Source organism: Eulemur rufifrons, chromosome 19 (assembly GCF_041146395.1).
Source record: "Eulemur rufifrons isolate Redbay chromosome 19, OSU_ERuf_1, whole genome shotgun sequence".
NCBI classification, from domain to species: domain Eukaryota; kingdom Metazoa; phylum Chordata; class Mammalia; order Primates; family Lemuridae; genus Eulemur; species Eulemur rufifrons.
Genome location: NC_091001.1, coordinates 58823484 through 58846719, shown reverse-complemented (window position 1 = coordinate 58846719; position 23236 = coordinate 58823484). Strand labels below are relative to the sequence as shown.

The window sequence follows — 23236 nt, the reverse complement described above, 5'->3', positions numbered from 1 at the left end:
TTTTGAGACAGAGTCTCACTCTGTTGCCCAGGCTAGAGTGAGTGCCGTGGCGTCAGCCTAGCTCACAGCAACCTCAAACTCCTGAGCTCGAGCAATCCTCCTGTCTCAGCCTCCCGAGTAGCTGGGACTACAGGCATGTACCACCATGCCCGGCTAATTTTTTCTATATATATTTTTAGCTGTCCATATAATTTCTTTCTATTTTTTTTTAGTAGAGATGGGGTCTCGCTCTTGCTCAGGCTGGTCTCGAACTCCTGAGCTCAAACGATCCGCCCACCTCGGCCTCCCAGAGTGCTAGGATTACAGGCGTGAGCCACCGCGCCCGGCCTGGTATGTCTTCATGAATGTTCTGTATGAGCTTGAGAAGAATGTGTACTCTGCTGTTGTTGGATGAAATCTTCTATAAATGTCAATAAGATCCAATTGATTGATGGTGACATTCAGTTCAATCCTATCCATACTGATTTTCTGACTCCTGGGTTTGTCACTTACTGATAGAAGGGTTTTCTAAGAAATTTTAGCTGGATTAGATGTTAACATACAAAATAACTCTTCAGTAATTTTCAAAATACTCATACATTTTTTTCTCCTTGGATCTTGTAAAGTAGTGAATAATTTTTTTTTATGATAGTGTATTCTGCATTAATCTACCAAAAAAAGTCCATAAATGCTTACTGCAATACACTATCATTTGACTAGAAAAAGGCATTTTATTTTTATTTATTTATTTATTTATTTTTTAGGTGCTTTTTTTTTATTTCAGCTTCTTATGGGAGTACAAAAGTTCAGATTATGATTTTCTAATACTAATCATCCTTGCATTCCTAACTTTATTTTAATCCCTCATTTTCTGTATGTACTTCTAGATTTTGTTTATTTTATGTGTATGATTTTTGCATCAATATTTACCTTTAATTGTTCAGATAATTTAGTGTGGTTTCTCGGTATTTTGAATCATTTTATGCTAATTTTGAAAAAATAATTGAGATACTTTACTTTTCTCTATAATCTGAAAGAATTTAAGTTATACAGCAGTTATCTATTTCTTAAAGGCCTAAAAGAAATCTTCTGGACCTTTCCCTATTTTAAAGTCTTTGACAATGCTTTCATTTCTTTCATGGTTATTAATCAATTTGGGTTTTACAATCTTTTTGAGTCACTTTTAGTAATATATTTCCCTAGAGGTCCTCAAATGTATTAGTACACAGTTACACAAAGTCTTCTAAGTATTTAACTTCTCATTCTGAATTTTGAGTAATTGTGATTTACTCCCTCCTTTTTTCTTCTCCTTTCCTTCCTTCTTTTCATTCTTCCTTCTTTCAGTTCTTCCTTCCTTTCCTTAATTCCTTCCTTCCCTTCCTCCCTTCCTTCCTTCCTTCCTTCCTTTTAATTAGGCAAAGCAGAATGTTTCTTCTTTAAAATGCAATAACCCTTGCTTAAAGTCTTTCAGACTTTATAATAAAATCCAAATTGTCTATCAATACAAAACAAAGTGCTTCACAGGTTGGCATTTACCTACTTCTATATCTCACTGCCATCCTTACTCTATCCACCCTGAACACGTCTGGCTTTCTTTTATCATTTCATCTTTGTACATGCAGTTAAAATGGCCCTCACTCCCTCCCCATCCTTTCTCTGCCTGGAAACCTCTGCTAGTCCCAAGACCCATTCCAACTTGTCCCTTATTTGGGAAGTCTTCCTTGGAGGTACCAAAGCTGGAACCTCATCCTCTATGGAATTTTCTCTTTTGAATCTGTCAAGGCTGAAGTCCCAGGAAGCTCTAGCCTCACACCTTTTTTCTATTTATACTCAATTCCCAGAAGAAAGAAAGTCTTATGGCATTAAATACCATGTTTACACTGATGAATTCTAAATTTTTATCTCCTACAATTTTGCCCTGCCAACTTAATATCTCTATGAAGATGATAACTAAATATCTCAAGCTTAGTATGTCAAAAACAGAAGTCTTGATTCTACTCCTGCTCCCCAAATGTATTATTATCCGAGTGTTCCCCATCTCAGTAAATAGTACCATATTCATCCAGTTTTCTCAGTTCAAAAGTCTTGGAATTATCCTTGACTCCTCTCTTTCTCATAAAACCCCATACTCAATCCAACAGTAAGACCTGCCATCTTGACCTCAAAAATATTTGTTACCACTCTGGTCCAAGTGACCATTAGCTCTGACCTGGACTACTATAATAGCCTCCCAATTGGACTCCTCTCTTATACTTTTACTGATTTACAGTGTATTTATTTTCCACATGATAACCATTATTACCCATTAAAGGATAAATCTGATTATCAGTGGGACCCTCAATCTTCTGATGACTTCACATCCCCTTTCAAAAAAATCTAAAGTATTTATTATGGTCTACAAGGCCAGAAATCATCTAACTCCTGACTAGTTCGCCTCTTATCACCACCATCACCAGTGATAGATACATCACTGCCAGACTGACCCCATGCTATTCCTTGAACATGTAAGTACCTACCACCACACTGTTCCCTTTGATAGGAATGTTTATCTATCAGAAATCCAAATGATTCATTTTCACATTTCATTTTGGTCATTTATTTTTTTCCTAGTTCTTACCATTACCTGACATTATGTTAGATTTTTTTTGTTTGTTTATCATCTATCAGTTCATTAGAATATAAGCTCAGTAAAGTCAGGAGACTCATCTATTTTTTTCAAGCCTATAGCATTGCCTAATATGCTTTATAAAAACTTGTTAAACAGTGAGAGATTGAATATATTGAATGGATTATTCTAGTACAGTGTCTGTTTTTCCTGCAGATCATAAACTCTAAGTCCAGGAACTAAGTACTTTTTCTCTCTCTCTCTCTCTCTCTCCCTGAGAATCTGCCAGAATCTTAGATACGTCACATAGTAGATACGTAAGCAATATTTGTGATGGAGTAAATTAATAAACACCTTCATTCTCTTTTGTAAGAGAGTAAGGAAAATCTTATGAATAAGGAAATCTAAGAATGCCAACTTGATTATGTCACATATGGCAGAAACAAGAGGGAACTCTGCAAGAAAATACCTTGAAGACCTTTTGATTCATTTTGCCGCTTTTCAAGCATAAAGGTTTCCATCTGCAAGGGAAAGTTTTCTGAAAACAGTAGCTTAGGAAAATATACAACATGTAGCTGTTATAATTGCCATGTTTATATTGAGTTCTAAGTTAGCTAGTTTGAAACAGTCCTGGTAAAAATAAACTTTCAATGTGTTTTAGGCAATCAGTGTTTCCAATAAGCACTGTCAACATGACCTTTAGTGGTCTCCAGAACTTCTCCTTTACTAAGTATTTAACTGGCTATTCAACCCCTATGGCTTCCTGTCTGCCTTTAATTTTCCCTCAGCATTTTTCACACTGGAGCAATAACAAAATACACAAAATCCTTTGGGAGGATTTCTGAACGTGAATTGAAAAGCCATTGAAAGAAAAAAAATTGAGAAGGGTTCAGGGAAAGAATATCAGTAGATATGACATAGTTACCATATGATAGAAAAGCATAAATGAACTTCACATTCTAATTCCCTAACTCCCTATTACCTACTTAACACTGAAATATAGTACCTTCCACATTTTCTTTTCTGGAGAAATTTTGGCTTTTATAGAAAAGCAACTAGAAAATCAGAAAAAGTTTTTGATAAAGTCATTGTCCATGCTCCATAATAATTCTAGTATTTAAGAGTAAGTATAATTCCTATCAAAGTGCCTAGTTATTCTGAAGCTCCTAAAGCTCTTATTATATTTTTGCACTCATTCTCATGCCTCTTTATTAAATAATTCTTTTCCCCACTGAAAGAGCCTCATTATTAATATAATTACACATTATTGAGAAATTTGGAAGTTATAAACATAACATGATATATAATAAATTTTGTTAGACAGACAGACAGACAGACAGACACACACACACCAGACCAGAGAGGCTGGGTCTCCTGGGAACAGGCCCCAAGCCCCACAGCAGAGTCTAGAAGGCACCAAGGTTTGGGGCTGTCAAACCAACCACATCTCAGGATTTTCTAACAGAATTAACTCTACCTCTTATCTGGGTAGATAAAACTGTTTTCCCTAAAACTTAGGGTGAGTTTGTGTTCTCTTGCAAAACGAGGATGGGGCAAGCATTAGGAAATCCTAATAAAAAGACTTAATGACAAAAAAAAATAAATAAATAAATTTTGTTTTAAGCAATTTTATTGGTAATTTAAAACAAATAATCTATGGTCACTTAATAAATGTGTAACTCAGTCTAGCAGATGGCCTAATCACATAAGTACAAAAAGAATATTTTGTGGTCCAACATTGTATTTTTTTCTCACAACACAAGAATAGTTAAGTCATACCAACAATTTTTACCTCTCAAATACAACAGCAGTATGAATCAAATTGGATTTCCTCTCTTATGCCTACTCTCAAAAGAAAGTACCAAAATATAGAGAAAGGGAACAAAAGGATTGGGAAAAGTAGACACTAGGGGACATAAATCATGGTTTCAACTCTCCAACTGTATATTTAATTAACATCAACTTCCAGTTTTCAAAAGGGTGACACAGAATATGTTTCAAAACTAAAACATTCAAAACAACAACATAAACAAAAACTCAAACCATATAAGTTAGATCTATCTTTTTAATGCCTGAAATGTTGCCTTGTTGCTTTTTGTGCTTAATACCCATTTAAAGCTCACATGGCAATATAAAGTTTAAGCTTATTAAGGCTCTTCTAAGTTAAGGCATTTACCCTCCAGAAACTCATCTACTATCTATCCTTTCGCTCTACAAGAACGTCATTTTTTCCCCATTTGATCCAATACTAGACAAAACTAATGCTGCATCCTTGTGAGATTATCATAAAATTGCTAACTGTAATAGCAAGGGACAGAAAGTCCTCACTAAAAAGTAAGACTAAAAAATTGGTCACAGGATACAGAGAGGAGGGGATAGCTAAGTAGGAAATTTTAACTAATATTGATATCAGCCATAACCACAATTATCTAGATCATACTTAAGAATTCTTGACTGTGTTGAGGGTCAACTTAGGAAATGGTGATTTTCATGTACAAAATATAGGGAACAGTTTAGAGGACATAGTTATAGTGTATTTTTTGTTTGTTTTGTTTTGTTTTTTAGTTTAAACACCCCAAAACTAGTACTGATATTTGTTTTTCTAAGAAAATAGAGAAGGGAAACAAAAACCATGGTAAGTACTTATTCTCAAGAGCATGTTGTAAATCATCCTGCAGAAACAAAGCCATGTTCAGTAGAATGCCTCAGAGTATGCACACCAGAAGCAGTTCCGCAGTACTCTAGGGGCTCTCACCTTAAAAGTTGTGGTTCCATAGAGCTTGGTGGTGTGAACTGTCTCTGGAAGCACATTAGTGATATTGGTGATGAATTCCTCCAAGTACTTACAGGATTTCTCCAAGTGTGTCGTATTGATAATAATCTGGACCAGCTGGAAATAATAAGCACATGTAAAAGTCATTTGACTGTTCACTCCAGGATGAATGGCTCAATATGAATCTGCTGGTAAAAGGCAACGAAAGGCATGATGGCAAAGGCCATCCATATTCTGCAACAGGTATGGTAAAGCATGGGCTTACCTGTTACTCCCTTACCTGAAACTTTCCTGGCATCCCAAAACATTTTCTATTTCCCCCTATTATGGGAACACTTGTCACTCTATTTTAAACATGTTTTCTTCTATTTAAAAAAGACTAGACTAAGAAGAGAAATTGCTAGTGTTTCGTGCAGTGCCTGCCAATAAATAATTGCTAAATGAATTAAATAAATGAACTCCCACTAAAAGAACAAGAATAACTTAAATGGCAACAAGAAGTTTCAACATTAGGCATGATGAACAGAGAGATGCTATTAATAGAATAGATTGCAGCTTATTAACAAACTACGTTAGTTTATGGAAGAAAGAACATGGGCATGGAAGTCACAGAAACCAGGAACTTAACCACTTATAAATTACTGATCTTGGGAAAGTTTCTTAACTTTTCTAAGCCTGTTTCTGTGTCTGTAAAATGTTAATAATAATTTCTAACCCACAGAGTTACTGTGAGGATTAAATATTTGTTGTTCTTGGATGGAACTGGAGGCCATTATCCCAAGTGAAGTAACCTAGGAACAAAAAACCAAACACTGCATGTTCTCACTTATAAGTGGGAGCTAAGCAATGGCTATGCACTCAGACAGAGCAACATATGAACAGTGGAGACTCAGAAGAGGAAGGGTGGTGGGGAATGAAAAATTACCTATTGGGTACAATGTACACTAGTAAAGTGACGGGTACACTAAAAGCCTAGACTTCTCCACTATACAATGCATCCATGGAACAAAAAACCATTTGTACCCCCTAAGTATGTTTACATAAATAAATATTCTGTTGTTAACACTATTTCCCTTTTCTCATACAGAAGAGCTCCTTAAAAAAAGACGTTACTGGTAAGATAAAAAGTTATCTTCTATAAATTAGTTGAGGAGGAGGATAAGGAAGAATAACTGTTATTGTCTGTATATAATAAACATTTGTAAAGAACTTCACAATTCATTTTCTTACACTGTCTTCCTATAAACCTGGAGAAGTGGTTAAATGGACATAATCATAACTTCCATTTTATCATAACAGAAATGAAAATGAAGTGATTTTCTCTAGATCATATAACCTAAATGAAACTAATACTCAAATCGAAGTCATCTAACTTCAAATTATGGACTTATCTAAATGATTTCTTCCAGTGCTTTCTAGCATGAGCGTAAGATGGCGGCCCTGGAGTGCTGCAAGTTTGTGTACATTAGGCTGAAATATCAGATTCTGGCTCTGCCATCAACTAGACCTTTCCATATTTGATTCTACTCGCTGTAGAAAATGAAAAGAGAAAAAAAAAATGGTACCTACTACTTATTTCTTAACTATGAAACTACCCATATTCCCCAAAGTATAAAAGAAATACGTAAAGGAAACAGAATGAAATCTTTTTTTGTCTCTCCTTTCTACATCTTTAATTTTTCATTTTCACAAGAATATGTCTGGTGGCAGGGTTGTGGCAGGCAGACTTGTGGTGTATAAGGTTATGGACAAATGTAGATCTTGTTTTACTCTAGTGAGATAGTGAGCAGGGGGAGGGTGGGTAGATGACACAAAGGAGAAACTGGAACTAAAGATGAAGACAGGTACTACACGTGTTTACAAACAATGATATTTAAAAACAAATTTAAAGGTTGGGATTATACTTCAGAAGAATCATTGTATCATGCTGTGGAATATTAATAAAAAATACAAATAAGACTACAATCAGAAAGTATATTCTTAACCAACTCCACAACATAGGGTTAAAGCACACAGTTCATTTTCACACAATATATGTCAACTCATAATGATAATGCTTTAGTAACAGTTTGAACTTAGAGACTTTGAGTTTTGGACACAAGATTACTGTCTCCTAAAAAATTATCCAAAACATCAACATTTTAACTTTAGAGTGCTTTAGGGAAAAATAGTCAACAAAATAAGCAATTCATCACCTTTTTCCTTTTATCATTTTCTCCTTCAGATGAGAACTAAAATCATTTAAATTGTCTAAATTAAATCATTCTTCTTCGTGAGTGGGAATGTGGCTACTGGCAAGGTTGTCTTGATGTGGAAGTCAGAAAATTAAGAGGGTTAATTTGGAGAACTGAAAAATTTCTATTTTAAAATTAGCATTACCTATAGGGAACACATTCAGTCTATCAAAAGAAATCCTAATAATAAGGAGGAATCGTGTCATGTTATTGAAATAAAAAACAGTGGCAGTCAAAGAGAAAATTGGCCTGTTTTGCAGGATATTGGCAGTTAAAGAAAAAAAGGAGGCGGCTTCACTGGGTACAGTAGTAATTTCCCATGACTTTTTAGAGATCTGTCAACACAAAAGATCAACATGAATTACATCAATTGGCTGTCAGTCACTTTTGAAATGTTTCATTGCTGAGCATAGAATAGACTATTAAAACACTCTAGGATTACAGTAGATACCATGTCATTTTCAGAGGGAATATTGTCTGTTAATGAGGTCTAAGTGATCTCTACTCCTGAATGACAGCTACCAAAATCCTTACAAGGGCATTTACAAATGTAAAGCCAGAATTTGGGGGGTAATTTTGAACTTAAGGATGAAATAAAGCAATTTCAGATATCAACTTCCATCAGAATTTTAGCTCCTTTGATAATATTTTTAACCCTTACTTCCCAATCTTACAAACTATACCACTGCAGCAATCCAAACTGTCCTGAACATAGTTTCAAGGACATGAAACTACAACAGATCAGATATTTGTCATCTCTTATATAAAATTCTATGAGAACCGTCCAAAAAAAGAATACTATAAAGCAAACAACCACTTCTCACAACTAAATGAAAGAAATCATTTAAGTTAAAAACCATTAAGAATTAGAAAATTTTTCTGTCTCTCCTTCCCCACATCAGACAGAATCTATTGAGAAAGGCACAGAATACACTGTGGAGGTCATTTCTCCTCCAAACCTGCTCCAGACACCCCCGTGAAACCTGAACCATGATGACAGATGTTCTATTCTTGACAAACTCCAGAAAAGAAAATGTCATCATCTTCCAAAGGTCAAAACTAAGACCTAAATTCCAAGAAGAGATTTCCATTCTCAACTATAAATTACTTTTGAGGTGTACACATCTGCTTATATTATTACCAGAGCTGCTATTAGCATGTTTCCAAAAGAAGAAAATTCAATACAATTAAGCTTCAAAAGGACTAATTCAAAGCAAGAAAACGAGAAGTCACACTCCTATCCACACCATCAGTGCCTCTCAACTGTTATATTTGCAAGATGACAAAGAACTAAATATTAGCGTTTGTTCTCACTCACAAAAATGAGCTATCCGTAAGACATTAAGGGATTTGATCTCCATTTCACCCCAGTCAGGGTACAAAAAACTTTGTAAACTATTCATTTTATAACATCTCTATGAATAAATACCTACAATACCAAAATACATGAAACTACTAGTTCCAAATTCCAAGGTCTAGTACAAAACTTATATTTGACAAGACTTAAGTATAAAACATTTTAACAATGTGAATAATATCATAACTGATAATAACAGGGAGTGGAGGTAAGTAGTATGTGGGAGATATTAATAAATAATAATATAGTCATATAGTCATCAATCTAAATTATACAAAAACAAAGAATGAATGCAAAGCCTTGGTCATTTCTTCACGTCTCCTGGGGCACCATTATGATCATAAAAACATACATACCCAATATAGTATCACTAACAGGAAATCTGAACTACTTTAAATTTTACCCTAAGAACTGACCTGCCCTTTCTTTCTTTCTCTCTCTCTCTCTCTTTCTTTCTTTCTCTCTCTCTTTCTTTCTTTCTTTCTTTCTTCTTTCTTTCATCAATTAAGAACCTCCTACGAGCCAAGGGATTGGGATACAGCAATCCACAGTTGTACCCTGGAGAGACAAGGTCTCTGGCCTCATAAAGATTATGGTAAACACATACATATAAACATATAGTATAATATTTATACTATAATAAGCACTGTGAACAGAAGTGACGCTAAGGAGCTACACGGTGATGATAGGTCTCAGTTATTTTGAGATAAGATGGTCCAAAAAGACTTCTTTAAGGAAATGACATTTTAGAAGGAATTTAAAGTAAAGATATAATTTTGCTCTATCTATATTATACAAATTCTCTTTAATCCTATTTATATCTTAAGGCTTTCTATCAATACACTGTTCACAAAGAAGGAGAATTTCCTTTGATTCATGTTAAAACTTTCGTTCAAATTAACTAACTCTCTTATATTCTGAGATTAATAAACTGGTTTATTTTCTTTCTCTCCGTGACACTGATACTTTAAAATTAACATAGTATGAAAACAGCAAAGATTAGAATTTGAATTTTTTCAAGACAGGGTCTTGCTCTGTCACCCAGGCAAGTACAATGGTGTCATCATAGCTCAACCTCAAACTCCTGGGCTTAAGAGATCCTCCGGCCTCAGCCTCCCAAGTAGCTGGGGTACAGGCATGTGCCACCATGCCTGGCTGATTTTTCCATTTTGTAGAGATGGGGTCTCACTCTTGCTTAGGATGGTCTTGAACTCCTGGCCTCAAGTGATCCTCCTGCCTTGGCCTCCCAAAAGTGCTAGGATTACAGGCATAAGCCACCTCACCTGGCCCAAGAATTTTTTAAAAATCTAATTTCAAAGCTTATTTCAAATCTTATTTTAAAAGAAAACATTTCCAAACTTATCTCAAATTTTATTTCAAACTACTTACTGATTGGCCTTAAGCAAAATTATTCACTATCTTTCATCTTAAAATTGGGATAATACTAATGTTATACCAAAGAAATAATAAATATATTATAAATAGCTAAATATAAATACTAATATAAATAATAAAGTATAAGGTTTAATATGTACTCAATGCCTGAGAACTAGTTTTGGTATGAACTAATTCATTATAGCTTCCAGCTAAATATGGTTTGAGGAAATACGCAATCATGCTGGCTAGTCTCAATTTAATTCAAATCAACTAGTAAAGAATGGGCATTAAATGATACCAAATAATCACATTATCTAGCACAAATCAATTTTCTTTCCCATGCCCTCAGAGGACTACATCACATCTTTCTCCTTCAACTCCCACACTTGCTGTCCCATCCCCGCTTTCAGCTAAAGACCTTGCTTTCACTGGGAAAATTGAGCCTTTGGAGCCTGCCACCATAACATATTCCAACCACTACCATTTGCATCCATATACTCTGATTCTTATCTGTTACCAGAGGCAAACTTGACACTACCTAACACCAGTGGCTTTAGTTGTGTATTAGATCCCAAACTCTCTATGCAATAACAGTACTCCAGAGATTTTGCACTTTCTAGGAGAAAGTGCATCAGTGTTTTTGCTCTCCACTGTATCATTTCCATCCTAAATAATATGCTGTAATTTCTCCCATTAAAAAATAAAACTAAAAACCTTGTCTTAACCCACTTCCCCTGCCAGTTACCACCCCATTTCCTTCCTTTTCTTTGTAACAAAATTCTCCAAAAGAGCTGTCTTATATTTTCTATCTCCAATTCCTCTCTTCCCATTCTTTAATTTTTTTTATTTATATAAACTCTTGATTTTAGGATATTTTTATATTTATATTTATTAAAAAGTTGCTAAGAGTTCCCATATACTCATCCAGCTTCTCCTGTTAACATCTCATGTTACTATGGTATACACTATGTACATATGGTACATGGTACCATAACTTGCCACAATAAAGGAACCAACAATGGTACATTACTAACTGAACGTCACACTTTATTTATATTTCACTAGTTTTCCCCTAATGTTCTTCATCTACTTCAGGACCCCATCCAAGATAACATATTACATTTACTCATCACATCTCCTCAGCCTCCTCTGGTCTGTGACAGTTTCTCAGACTCTCCTTCGTTTTGACGACACTAACAGTTTTAAGGAGTACTGGTCAGGTATGTTATAGAATGTCTTTCAATTTGTGTTTGGTTAATGTTCTTCTCATGGTTAAACTGAAGTTGTGGGTTTTGGGAGGGAGACCACAGAGGCAAATTGCCCTCTCATCAAAGGTACACACTAACAACATAATTTGTCACTGACAATGTTAACCTTGATCATTTGATGGAACTGGTATTTGTCAGGTTTCTCACTGCAAAGTTACTTTTTCCCTCCTTCCACACTCCACTTTTTGGAAACAAGTCACGAAGCTTACACTCACCTTCTTAGGAGGTAGTATCTACATAAATTATTTGAAATTCTTCTCTATAGGACCCATTCTCTTTCAAATCTACTCCATCAGGAGTTTCCCACCACCATTTTATTAAGGTTATTAAGTATGAAATGTCCGATTTCCTTAAGTACTAAGTTTGACAGTTAATATCCCTGAGATTTCACTTTGACATTTCTTGTTTTATTTTTATTGTGAAGATACATCCTCAGTCTTTCAAATGCACTTTTTGGCTTGTGATTATCTTTCTTTTTTTTTTTTTTGATAGCAATTTTTGTAAAACCATGGAAAAGTCAAAAATTCATGTTATTTTCAAATATGAGTTCCACCGTGGAACCAATGTAGTGTAGACAGCTCGAAATATCAACAAAGTGTTTGTAAAGGATATGGCTAATAAATGCACAGTATGTTGATGGTTTGAGAAGTTCCATTCTTGTGATTTTAATCTTGAAAATGAGCCATGTGACTGACCTGAGACTAAGGTGGATGATGATGAGCTAAAAGCGGTAGTGGAAGCGAATTCATCTCAACCTACGCATGAATTAGCAACAAGGTTTGATGTTACTATTCCAACAATATTGGACCATTTGAAACAAATCAGCAAGGTAAAGAAGCTGGATAGATGGGTTCCACATGAATTAAACAAGCATCAAAGAGAAATTGTCTTGAAGCTTGCCTTTCTTTGCTGTCACAACATAAAGGCAAACCATTTCTACACTGTATTATTACATGTGATGCAAAATAGACTATTTTCGACAATTGCAAGTTTTTGGTACAATGGCTGGATAAAGATGAAGTGCCAAAATGCAGTCCAAAACCAAATATTCATCAAAAAATCTAATGGTGTCTGCTTGGTGGTTCAGGGCTGGTATTATCCACTACAGCTTCATGAAACCTGGTCAATTGATTACAGCAGATGTCTACTGCAACCATTTGGACAAAATGATGAGGACGCTTGTGATTAAGCAGCCGAGATTGGTCGAGAGGCTGGCCAATCCTCTTGCAAGATAACACTGGACCACATGTCACACAAACAACACTGTTCCAACTACAGAAGCTGGACTTGGAAACTCTGTCATCATCTAATATATTCACCAGGCCTTGATCCAACTGACTACCACTTCTTCCAGGCTTTGGACCACTTCTTGCAAGGAAAAATATTCAATTCTCAACAAGCTGTGGAAAAGACCTTTCACGATTTCATTGCCACTCGCTCTCCAGGCTTCTTCGCTGCTGGCATAAACAAGCTACCATTAAGATGGAAAAAACCATGTCAATAATTTAGACACATACTTTGATTAATTGTACTGCATCTTGTTTGAGATAGAATAAACTACACTTTTGATTTGAAATCGGACATTTCATATTTAAATTACATAAATATTAAAAGTGCTCTCATCAAGGTCACAACTTACTCCAAGTTGCTAAATCCAATGGTAATTCTTAATCTTCATCTTATCTGTCAGCAGTATTTGTCATAGTTGATCACTCCCTCCTTCTTCATATACTTTCTCTATTTGGCTTCCAGGACACTATCCTCTTCTGTTTTTGTTTTTTTCCTACTTCCCTGGTGGCTCTTTCCGTATCTCCTTTGCTAGTTCCTCTTCTCTCCTGACTTCTTAATATTAGAGTGCCCAAGAGTTTAGTCCTTCATCCTCTTCTCTCTTCCTCTCCCCTCCCCTCCCCTCTCCTCTCTTCTTATAATAAATGAATCTTTATTCATTCCCTTAGTGATATTACCCAGTTGTGTGGTTATAAATATTATTTATGTGCTTCCATATTTTTATCTCCAGACCAAATCTCTCTCCCAAACTCTAAATTCCTATGTACAACTGTTTATTCAATATCTCAGCCTGTATGTCTAATAAATACTATAAATTGAATATGTCCAATATTGAATTCCTAATCGGCCCCCACCCGAAATTTAGCTCTAAAGTTTTTTCCATCATAGTTCATGGTATATACAGCCTTTTAGTTGCTCAAGTCAAAAAATCTTGGAATTATCTTCAACTTCTCACTTTCTTTCTTCTTTTACAATCAATCATCAGGAAAACATGCTGGCTCTACATTTAAAATCTTTTCATCGTCCATGGCTACCACTCAGGCTTCTATCAAATCTCACTGGATTATTGTCATAACCCCCTAACTGGTCTCCCTGTTTCCACCCTACAGTTTATTCTCAGTACCATGGTCAATGTGATCCTTTCAAAATATAAGTCACCATAATCTTTGACAGTGTACATTTGAAAATGTTAATTTTTCCTAGAGCAACTGACTTTCAAACCACGCCACCTCTTTAGGTAAAACAAATAGCCAACAGCCTTTCCCTTTCCCTATGAAAAAAGATTCTTCTAAGTTCTCTCTTTTGGCACTATAACTTCCAGTGAATGACAGGTTGATTGCTATTATGCAGCCCTGCATTTCCAAGACAAAAAAAAACTTTACTTCTTTCTAAATTTTAAGAATACACACCAATGGGTCAAATTTTCAGTTTGCTAAGATACTATTCTCAACATATGTACAATGTCCTTCCTCTCTTTATGAGAGTGCATAAACTTCCTCAGAAATGTGAGGATTGCCTTTCTCACATGTTTCCTCAATCCCAAATCCCTAGTCCTTTTGTCAAACTGATTAGATGCTGATAAAGAGTAATTTACCATCCGTACACATAAGATATCTCAAAAACAAAAGCTGAGTCTGACACCAATCAAGAACTATGAGTGCCAGTATCCCTGGCATCAACAATTGATGTGGGAAAAATGTGACTTCATATTCTATGTTGTATATAAACATTTATTTGGATATATCCATTTATTTGGATAGGAACCTGATTTGACTATGTTCTCAAATGAAAATTTTTTTTATACGATCAGTGGTAAGTAACACAAATTCCAACAACTTCAGAAAGGAAAACCACTTAACCTGGTGAAAATAATGAAAGAAGGGGGGGCGGGGAAGTGACTTTTTAGAAAAAATAATAGATTTTTCAAAAGTGACCAAAGAAAAGAACAGAGATTTCATTTTGTACTTTTACCATTAGGAGCCTATCAAGAAAAGCATGATAGACCATGTAGAAAGTTATAATTAATTCACACATAAGGGCTACAATTTAGGATATCTGTTCACATATTGGCATGGCTGCCTTTATCAAGAGGAGCTTTACCTCAGTAAGCCCAATATTCTTCCTTTTAATGACATTCTGTAGAGAGTTGCTCAGAGTCCTGGTTAACAACAGGTTTGTTGACTTACGAATCATGTCATCAACTTCAGTCGAGCTGAAAAAGAAGTGTTAAGAATCAGTCATCATAGGTAGCAGAATTATTTTGGTAAATCATCAGGGTGCCCATGGTACTTGTAGGAATAATAACAAAATAATAATAGCAGCAGCAGCAGCAGCAGGAAATAATATTTATTGTGTGCCACAGAAAGTAGTTTAACAAATTCTCTCAGCTTTTGTTTGCTGGGAAAAAATTATGTTGCCTTCATTTTTGAAACTTATTTTGCTGTCTCTAAAATTCTGGCTTGATTTCTTTTTTCTTTGAGTACTTCAAGGATTTTACTACATTATCTCTGGCTTATATAAATTCAGACAAGAAGTCTACTGTAAATCTTATCATTATGCCTGCATGTAATGTTTGTTTTTATGAATGCCTTCTAAACATTCTCTTTATCTTTCATTTTCACCAGTTTGAATATGATGTCTTTAAGTACTTTTATTTGTGTAATTCACCGTGATACTTGAGAAAAGAAAAAAAAATTTTTTTCATTTGTTTGTTGTTGCTACTATTGCTTATCTGAATTGGGTTCTAAAAATCTTGAATTTCTTATTTGATATCTTTCATTATTTTGGGACCCAGTTCCATCTTGGGTTTCAGCCTACATAGTTGCATTGTAATTTCGGCTCTCTGATGGGTTCCAGAAAAGTTTTAATTTTGTAGCTTATCTGTTTTTTCTTTTCTCATTATTAGAAAGGAAGCAACACTCTATACTATAGACAGAAACAGAAGTATCTCACAGTAATTTGTTAAAAAAAAAAATTGCCATGTGTATGCATGTATTCACATGGAAGAAAGATTAAAAGAAAAAATCTGCATATATAAAGTGTTATTACTGTGTGGTAGAGTTTTGGGCCTTTTAAATCTTTCTTCTTTGTGCTATTCTATATAGTCTAAATTCTTTACAAGGACCTAATTTTATAATGTAAAAAAAACTCTGTGTGTATATACATATATATGTGTGTGTATATATATATTTTCTGGTTTTTTAAGGTCAAGTACAAACGATAGAGCATTATTTTACCATATATTTGTTTCAAAGAGTAAGAGTTTTGTGTCTTCAGAATTCATGTCATTACATATTTTTTCAATATTTAAAAAGAGAAAATTCTTGTAGAAAAAATGAAAGTTTGATTTAAGAATATAATTATCATTAAAGCTACATAAAAATCTCAGTCTAGTAATCTCTCTTAGTTTGAGAGCCTTGTATTTAAGTGAACTAATTGTTTTTATATGTATTGCTTCATATCCCATATTAACCCCCACCATAAGACAGCTGTGATTGACAAAGTGTACTCTGTCACTCCAGGTTATAATGTAAATGTACTCCAGGATATAAGATAAATGGCAACCAAAGAGTAAAATGCAGCTGTAAAATCTCCTTGAGTTGAATATTTAATTTGTTAACATAAAACATGTCAAAGGGAGTTTTCAGGCAAAAACTTAATATATTCAGGCAAGAAAAGGGCATCTGACATTATCCCTTTTCTATGTTACCTTTCCTCCAAAAGAAGATAGAAAAAGTCATTTTGCAATGAACTTGTAATAATTTATCTACAGTAACATACCTAAGAATACTCTAGAGACCATTCTCTGATATGTGGTCATTTGATCAATGGGATGAGAACAAAAAGGGAGGGAGATGGAAACCCTGCATGGGGAGGAGTTTTGGTTTGTAACTTCCAAAGATAATCTCATTTTCAAGAGAACATTTCTATGAAACCAATCTCATTTTTAGAGAAAAGGACAGATTAATTATACAAACTGTATGTTTCATTTTTTTCCTTAGTAATAATAGCTATCAAAGAAGTGACTCAAACTATTTTTTAATTATGTTTACTTTCAAGGTAGCCTGGCATACCACATTTTTCCATTCATTCATACATTCACTCATTTTTTAAAAAAATTTACTGAGCTGGGTACAGGGGATATTGTGTTGAACAAAAGACAAAATGTCCTAGCCTACTAAAAGCCTTTTCTAACATCCTCAATTTGTGTTTGGCTTGGCTCCTATGTTGCTACTGTATACACCAGTACTTATCACTAATTGTGTAGTTCCTCAATTAGACTAGGTACTCCTAGAAGACAGGGATCATATTTTCAGCATCTAAATGTCTTAATGTCTTCAGTACCAAGCAGCATCTGATAAATAATAGATTAGCTCAGTATATAATGAATAAACCAATAAATGAATAAAGAAACAAAGGGGCCTACCGTCTAGTCATACAGAAACATATACACACATGTAGAGCAATAATGTTTCCAAACAATTGTATCTGCTACGCCTCTTCTGGCCTTAAAATTTCATCAAGTAGAATATTAAAATTAGTATGTCATACTACAATTTGCTAGTGAATTCTCCTTAGTAGAAAGGATTAAAGTGCAAATCTTACTGTAGGACAATAGCAGAGAATAGGATGGACAATATGAATTTTTAAAATTATTCAAAAGTTACCAACTTTCCCTTCTATCATGACTACATAAATATAGCAGTAGTGAAGAGCTAATATTAAGACTTTCAAAATCAAAGCTGAAATAAATGGGACCTGATCAAATTAAAAAGCTTCTGCACAGCCAAAGAAACAGTCACAAGAGTAAATAGACAACCTACAGAATGGGAAAAAATTTTCGCATACTACACATCAGATAAAGGACTGATAACAAGAATCTATTTAGAACTCAGGAAAATCAGTAAGAAAAAATCGAACAACCCTATCAAAAAGTGGGCAAAGGACATGAATAGAAATTTTTCAAAAGAAGATATAAAAATGGCTAACAAACATATGAAAAAGTGTTCAACATCTCTAATCATCAGGGAAATGCAAATCAAAACCACAATGAGATATCACTTAACTCCAGTGAGAACGGCCTTTATCAAAAAGTCCCAAAACTATACATGTTGGCGTGGGTGTGGAGAGACAGGTACTCTCATACACTGCTGGTGGGACTGTAAACTAGTGCAGCCCCTGTGGAAAGCAATGTGGAGATACCTTAAACAGATTCAAGTAGACCTACCATTCGATCCAGCAATCCCATTACTGGGCATCTACCCAGAAGAACAAAAGTCATTCTATAAAAAAGACACCTGCACCCGAATGTTTATAGCAGCACAATTCACAATCGCAAAGATGTGGAAACAACCCAAATGCCCATCGATTCATGAATGGATTAGCAAAATGTGGTATATGTATACCATGGAATATTACTCAGCTATTAGAAATGATGGCGATATGGCATCTCTTTGGTTCTCCTGGAGTGAGCTGGAACCCATCCTATTAAGTGAAATATCCCAAGAATGGAAAAACAAGCACCATATGTACTCACCAGCAAACTGGTTTCCCTGAGTGCACATTTGGGATTCACACCAATTGGGTATTGGACAGAGGTCGGGGCTGGGTGGAAGGGATGGGTGTATACCTACTTGATGAGTGCGATGCGCACTGCCTGGGGAATGGGCACGTTTGAAGTTCTCTCTGGGGGGGATGGGGTGGGAGGAGGGGAGGAGTGCACACCTATATGATGAGAGTGATGTGCACTGTCTAGGAAATGGACATAACTAAAGCTCAGACTCGGGGGGATGGGGAGGCATGGGCAATGTATATAGCCTGATCTTTTGTACCCCCTTAATGAGCTGAAAAACAAACAAAAAAAAAAAAAAAATCAAAGCTGAAGGGAATATCAAAAGTTTTTCAGAATATTTATGCATATAGAGTCACAACCTTAGCATTGGTTGCATTTCCACTGTTTCATATTATACCTTAGATGAAGGTCTTCTGAAAACTTCAGACAGGCGTAGATAAATTCTTTAATTTGGTTGTAAACTTTTGGCACAAATTCAGAGAAAGGAAACTTCTTGGGAAATGGTTGCTATAAATGCAAGAATTAATGAAATCAAGTCACAAAACAACAAATACTGAAAATATTTATAAATTATTTAAATTGCAAAAAGAACATTCTCCACACTGTGAACTATCTGCTTAACAATCTCAAATTTAAGAAACTGTCTCTAAAAGTTTTCTGATACTAAAAAGAGTAAGACATAAATTTAAATAAAACAATAACCCAAATGTCCTTCATCATGTAAAGGGATAAAAAAATTGTAGTATACACTCAGCTATAAAAAGGAATGAACTATTGACACATGCACCAACTTAGATGAATCTCAAAAGCATTTTGCTGAGTCAAAGAAGTCAGTCTCAAGGTTACATAGTGTATGGTTCCATTGATATGTCATTCTGAAAAAGGTTAACGTAGATAGATAGAGAACAGATTGGTGGTCTCCAGGGGCTGGGGTTACGAGAGGGGTTGATTAAAAAGGGGCAGCACGAGGGTATGACGGAACTGTTCTGTATCATTACTGTGGTAATAGATACACGACAAAAACATTGTCAAAACCAGCAGAATTATATACCACAAAGAGTAAATTTTACGGTATGTTTTTGGGAGAAAATGTCTTAAGGGTATGATAAAAGCAAGTATTTCAAAGTGTAAATCAAATTGGAATATCCCCGGTAATCCTTTAAACATTTCAGAGGTAATGGGGACCTAAAGCCATCTATTGATTTCCTAATCAGGAAATTCTGTTCCTCTAAGCCTCAGAAAGAGTCCTCTGAAGGTGTTTTAGAGTCCTAACCCACTGAGTTGAAGGTAATGCTTTCAATGAAATTGATCCAATGAAAGCTTTTAGAGGATGCCAAAACCAAAGAAGTTTATTTTAAAGCACTCCTTACCTTTTCCAGCTCTGTATCTTGGAATGGGAATTGTCCTACCACCTTTTTATACATCTCTTCACTTGTTACTGGTATGGGACTGTAGTTGTCAGAATCAAGTATGTTTCTATAAATAAAATGGAAGAAAGGAAGGAAGGAAGTGAGTGGTGGTTAATTAAAATAATTTTCTGATGAACTCCAATAATTGTATATATACCCCAACCCAAAATGAATGTTTCCCAGACCTTAAATCCACAACACAGCTATTTGGTTTTGGGTAAGGCTGTCTTTTAAAAAAGACAGAAAGAAACCTACACTCTGAAACAAATGGAACATAATTATAAATATGAACTCCTAGTATCTGAAATTTACAAATGAGACAAAAAAATGTTAAGGCAAGTGAGAAGTAACAGTAACCCTATACTAGCTCTTCCATCTAACTTTCAAAATTGGCAAATGCTGGGGAGGGGAAGGTGGGATGAAGGGAAACAAAAATAATATAAATTGTATTTATTACCACTGAACCATACACTTAAAAATGATAAAGATGGTAAATTATTTATTTTACCTTAGTAAAATAAATTTTTAAAAAATTGGCAAATAGGAAAAATAACTTCAATAGTAAATCTAAACTATATTCATTTACATCATCTACTGCTCTATATTAATCATGATTTTTTTCATCTGTAGTTCTCCCTCCTTAACTAGATTGAGTATTTTCTAAAAGCAGGGACTATACAACCAAAATTAAAACAGAGACTCACTGACGGCATCAGATCCAAAGCATCTACGTCTATGGATATACCATGTTATTAATTTTCAAACTTCCTGTAGAGATAACCCTCCCCTAAAGATCATCATAACATTAGATAAGTCTGGATTTTAGAAACATTAATATTTATATTAATATACAGATGAATTGATAATGGAGGATATGTTCATAAACTGTGAAGAGTAAGGTTAAAAGAACGTAGGATCTTAAATCTACAAGAACTTGAAAACAGGATAAGCTGATGGGGGAATGGGTCTTGCAACCGGCAGGAAAATCACTTAAAGTAAAGGAATAAAGGTTTAAAAAGAGAAGAATTTAAAATGAGTTGACATGGAGTATATGCCAAGAAAACAGTCCAAGGAGACATTTTTGAATGGGAGATGTAACAGAATAACTTTCTTACCATTGCATGTATATTGCAAGAACTACTTAAATAATGGGCTTCAAACACTGGACTACAATAGGTCCCTTCTCTGTGTGTAGAGAAGGAAGATAATGAGGAATAACATGAGTGAGTCCTCAAAAAAGGCTTCCCAAAAGCCCAAATTATTCATAAGGGCTCAAATGCCACTTACTGTAAATGAGTTGTAAACTAGGCATGAACCTCCAAAAGAAAATCAAAAAAGCAAATAAGAAGATGCAAGATGATCTGGATGGTATGAACCACGGAATCTTGACATATAACCAAGGAAATAAAAATGCCAAAATAGGGTTTAGGGACGTCCCAACATAGTAGACACTAATACACAGGGATTGGATATTTCAGGAATATCATTTTGGACCTTATCACAATTCTCTTGAATTCTGGATCATAACATGGAGTAGCTAGAAAATATAAGCCACATATACTTATTGTCTACTACATCTGAAAATCCTTGTACATAAATAAATGTGTGTACACCAATGCACATGAACATACACACATATGACTACAGATAATTTCTCACCTGAAAATACCTGCCCACTTCTTTAGCAGAGTTTCACTATACTGGTCTCTGATTTCTAATAGCATGTCAAAAAGCTGATTTACAGGAAAACCATACACCTGGAACAAAATAAGAAAATAGCTTCATTTTCTAAGGTGATTTTTTTAAGCAACATAAGAGAGATTAGGCACTGACAGATATTTTGTTCGTTGGATAGTAATTTAAATGAAACCAACATGGTAGAATCTTTCATTCCCACCTCATACCTGGTGTTTATCTCTCAAGGATTAAAAGATACATAGCAAAATACCTAAGCCAATCAGTACACTGGGTGTATCATCAGGTAAGCCCTCCCTACAAATTCTCCTATAATTCTTACTACTTATAGCAGCCTTCAGAGAAGAGAGAGAAAGTGAAAATGCTACCAGTCTCACCCACTTCTAATGTTATTTTGATAGATATAATATGTGGTTCAAATCGACCATCATTATTCGAGATGGTAGGTAAAGAAACTACAAAATCACCCAGGCACCATATCTGAATTAAGAACATTTTAAAAATTAGTAAGTGTAGTAAGTGGTTCAAATGATTTGACTTGAGAGAAAAAAGGGAGTGAGAACTATTTATGAAAACATAAAGGGTCAGGGGAAGCCTAGGAAATGCTATAAAGAGATAAAAAAAAATCTAGATCTAGGAAAAGAATAAACACAACTAACAAATGAAAGATACTTATCCAAGTTTAAGTAGACAATAAAACGATTTAGAGCTAATGAAATACTGATCTAGATGAGCATATGTAAACAGAAGTAACATACCTGAAGTGTGTCAGCAAAAAGTACAATGAGGTTCTTCAAATCTAACACAAGGTTTGGATCAGAGCAGTAAGACTAAAAAAAATAAAAGACAAAGTGAGTAAAACATCCTAATTATTAAAAATATAACTTAATTGTTTAATGCTTAACCTGTTAAAGTCTCCCTACAAAGAATCCAACACTTTTCTGGAATAAGGTAGCATCAGATTCGGCCAGGGAAGAGCTGCATTGAGAGAGTTTAGTAGCCATATTCTGTATTTTTAACACTTCGAATTTAAAAACACACTTCTAAATAACTGTTTGGTTAAAAAAGAAAACAATTGATACTATAGACTATTTTTAAATGAACAATAAAATACTACATGACAAAACTTATGTCATGTAGGTTAAAGTGGCTAAAGCCACTTTCAAAATAAATTTATTTATTTTACGCGAACATTAGAAAACACAAAAGATTGAAAAAAAACTAAGCACTGAACTAACAAAACTAGGGGAGAAAGCCAAATAACCATAAGTAAGAGTAAGAATAAAACTGATGAAAATTAAAAGCAGAAATTAATGATATAAAAAAGATATGAAAGATTATTAATTAAACCAAAAGTCCAAGTTAAAAATAAAATCAGTAAAATAGACAAATCTTAGGCAAATATGATTAAACAATAAAGAGAAAATAATGTTAAACAATACAAGAAATCCAAAAAGGAAAATAAAAATTACCAATAAAATCCATGTATAACCTCACATCAATAAATATGAAAACAACTGACATGGAAGATAGTTTCTGTGAGCAGGATACAAAGGTCTATGTCTTCATTTTAAAAGTTCATGTATTTTGATGTATATGTCACTATTTTAAAGTTCACTGATTTTGATATTTAAATTTTTTCAATTATAATTTTTGTTACTTGCTCTTTACTTGATCTCT

At 34.5% G+C, this 23236-nt stretch overlaps 1 protein-coding gene across 7 annotated transcripts in view; it reads right to left on the bottom strand.

The window, feature by feature from the left end:
* The window catches only part of EXOC6B (exocyst complex component 6B), a 563953-nt gene that overhangs the window by 225777 nt on the left and 314940 nt on the right, over positions 1-23236 (bottom strand). For 5 of the 7 annotated variants that reach the window (XR_011236208.1, XM_069494964.1, XM_069494962.1 and 2 more), the window contains 6 exons: positions 22315-22386; positions 21521-21618; positions 19823-19928; positions 18850-18959; positions 14981-15092; positions 5340-5474 (listed from right to left, as the gene is read on the bottom strand). Coding sequence is in view for 6 of the 7 variants with exons in the window: in XM_069494964.1 (XP_069351065.1) it covers positions 5340-5474; positions 14981-15092; positions 18850-18959; positions 19823-19928; positions 21521-21618; positions 22315-22386 (633 nt within the window). In the remaining variant the exon portion in view is untranslated. The remainder of the gene's footprint in view (positions 1-5339; positions 5475-14980; positions 15093-18849; positions 18960-19822; positions 19929-21520; positions 21619-22314; positions 22387-23236) is intronic. The other 2 variants (XM_069494965.1, XM_069494966.1) reach the window with 1 other exon arrangement.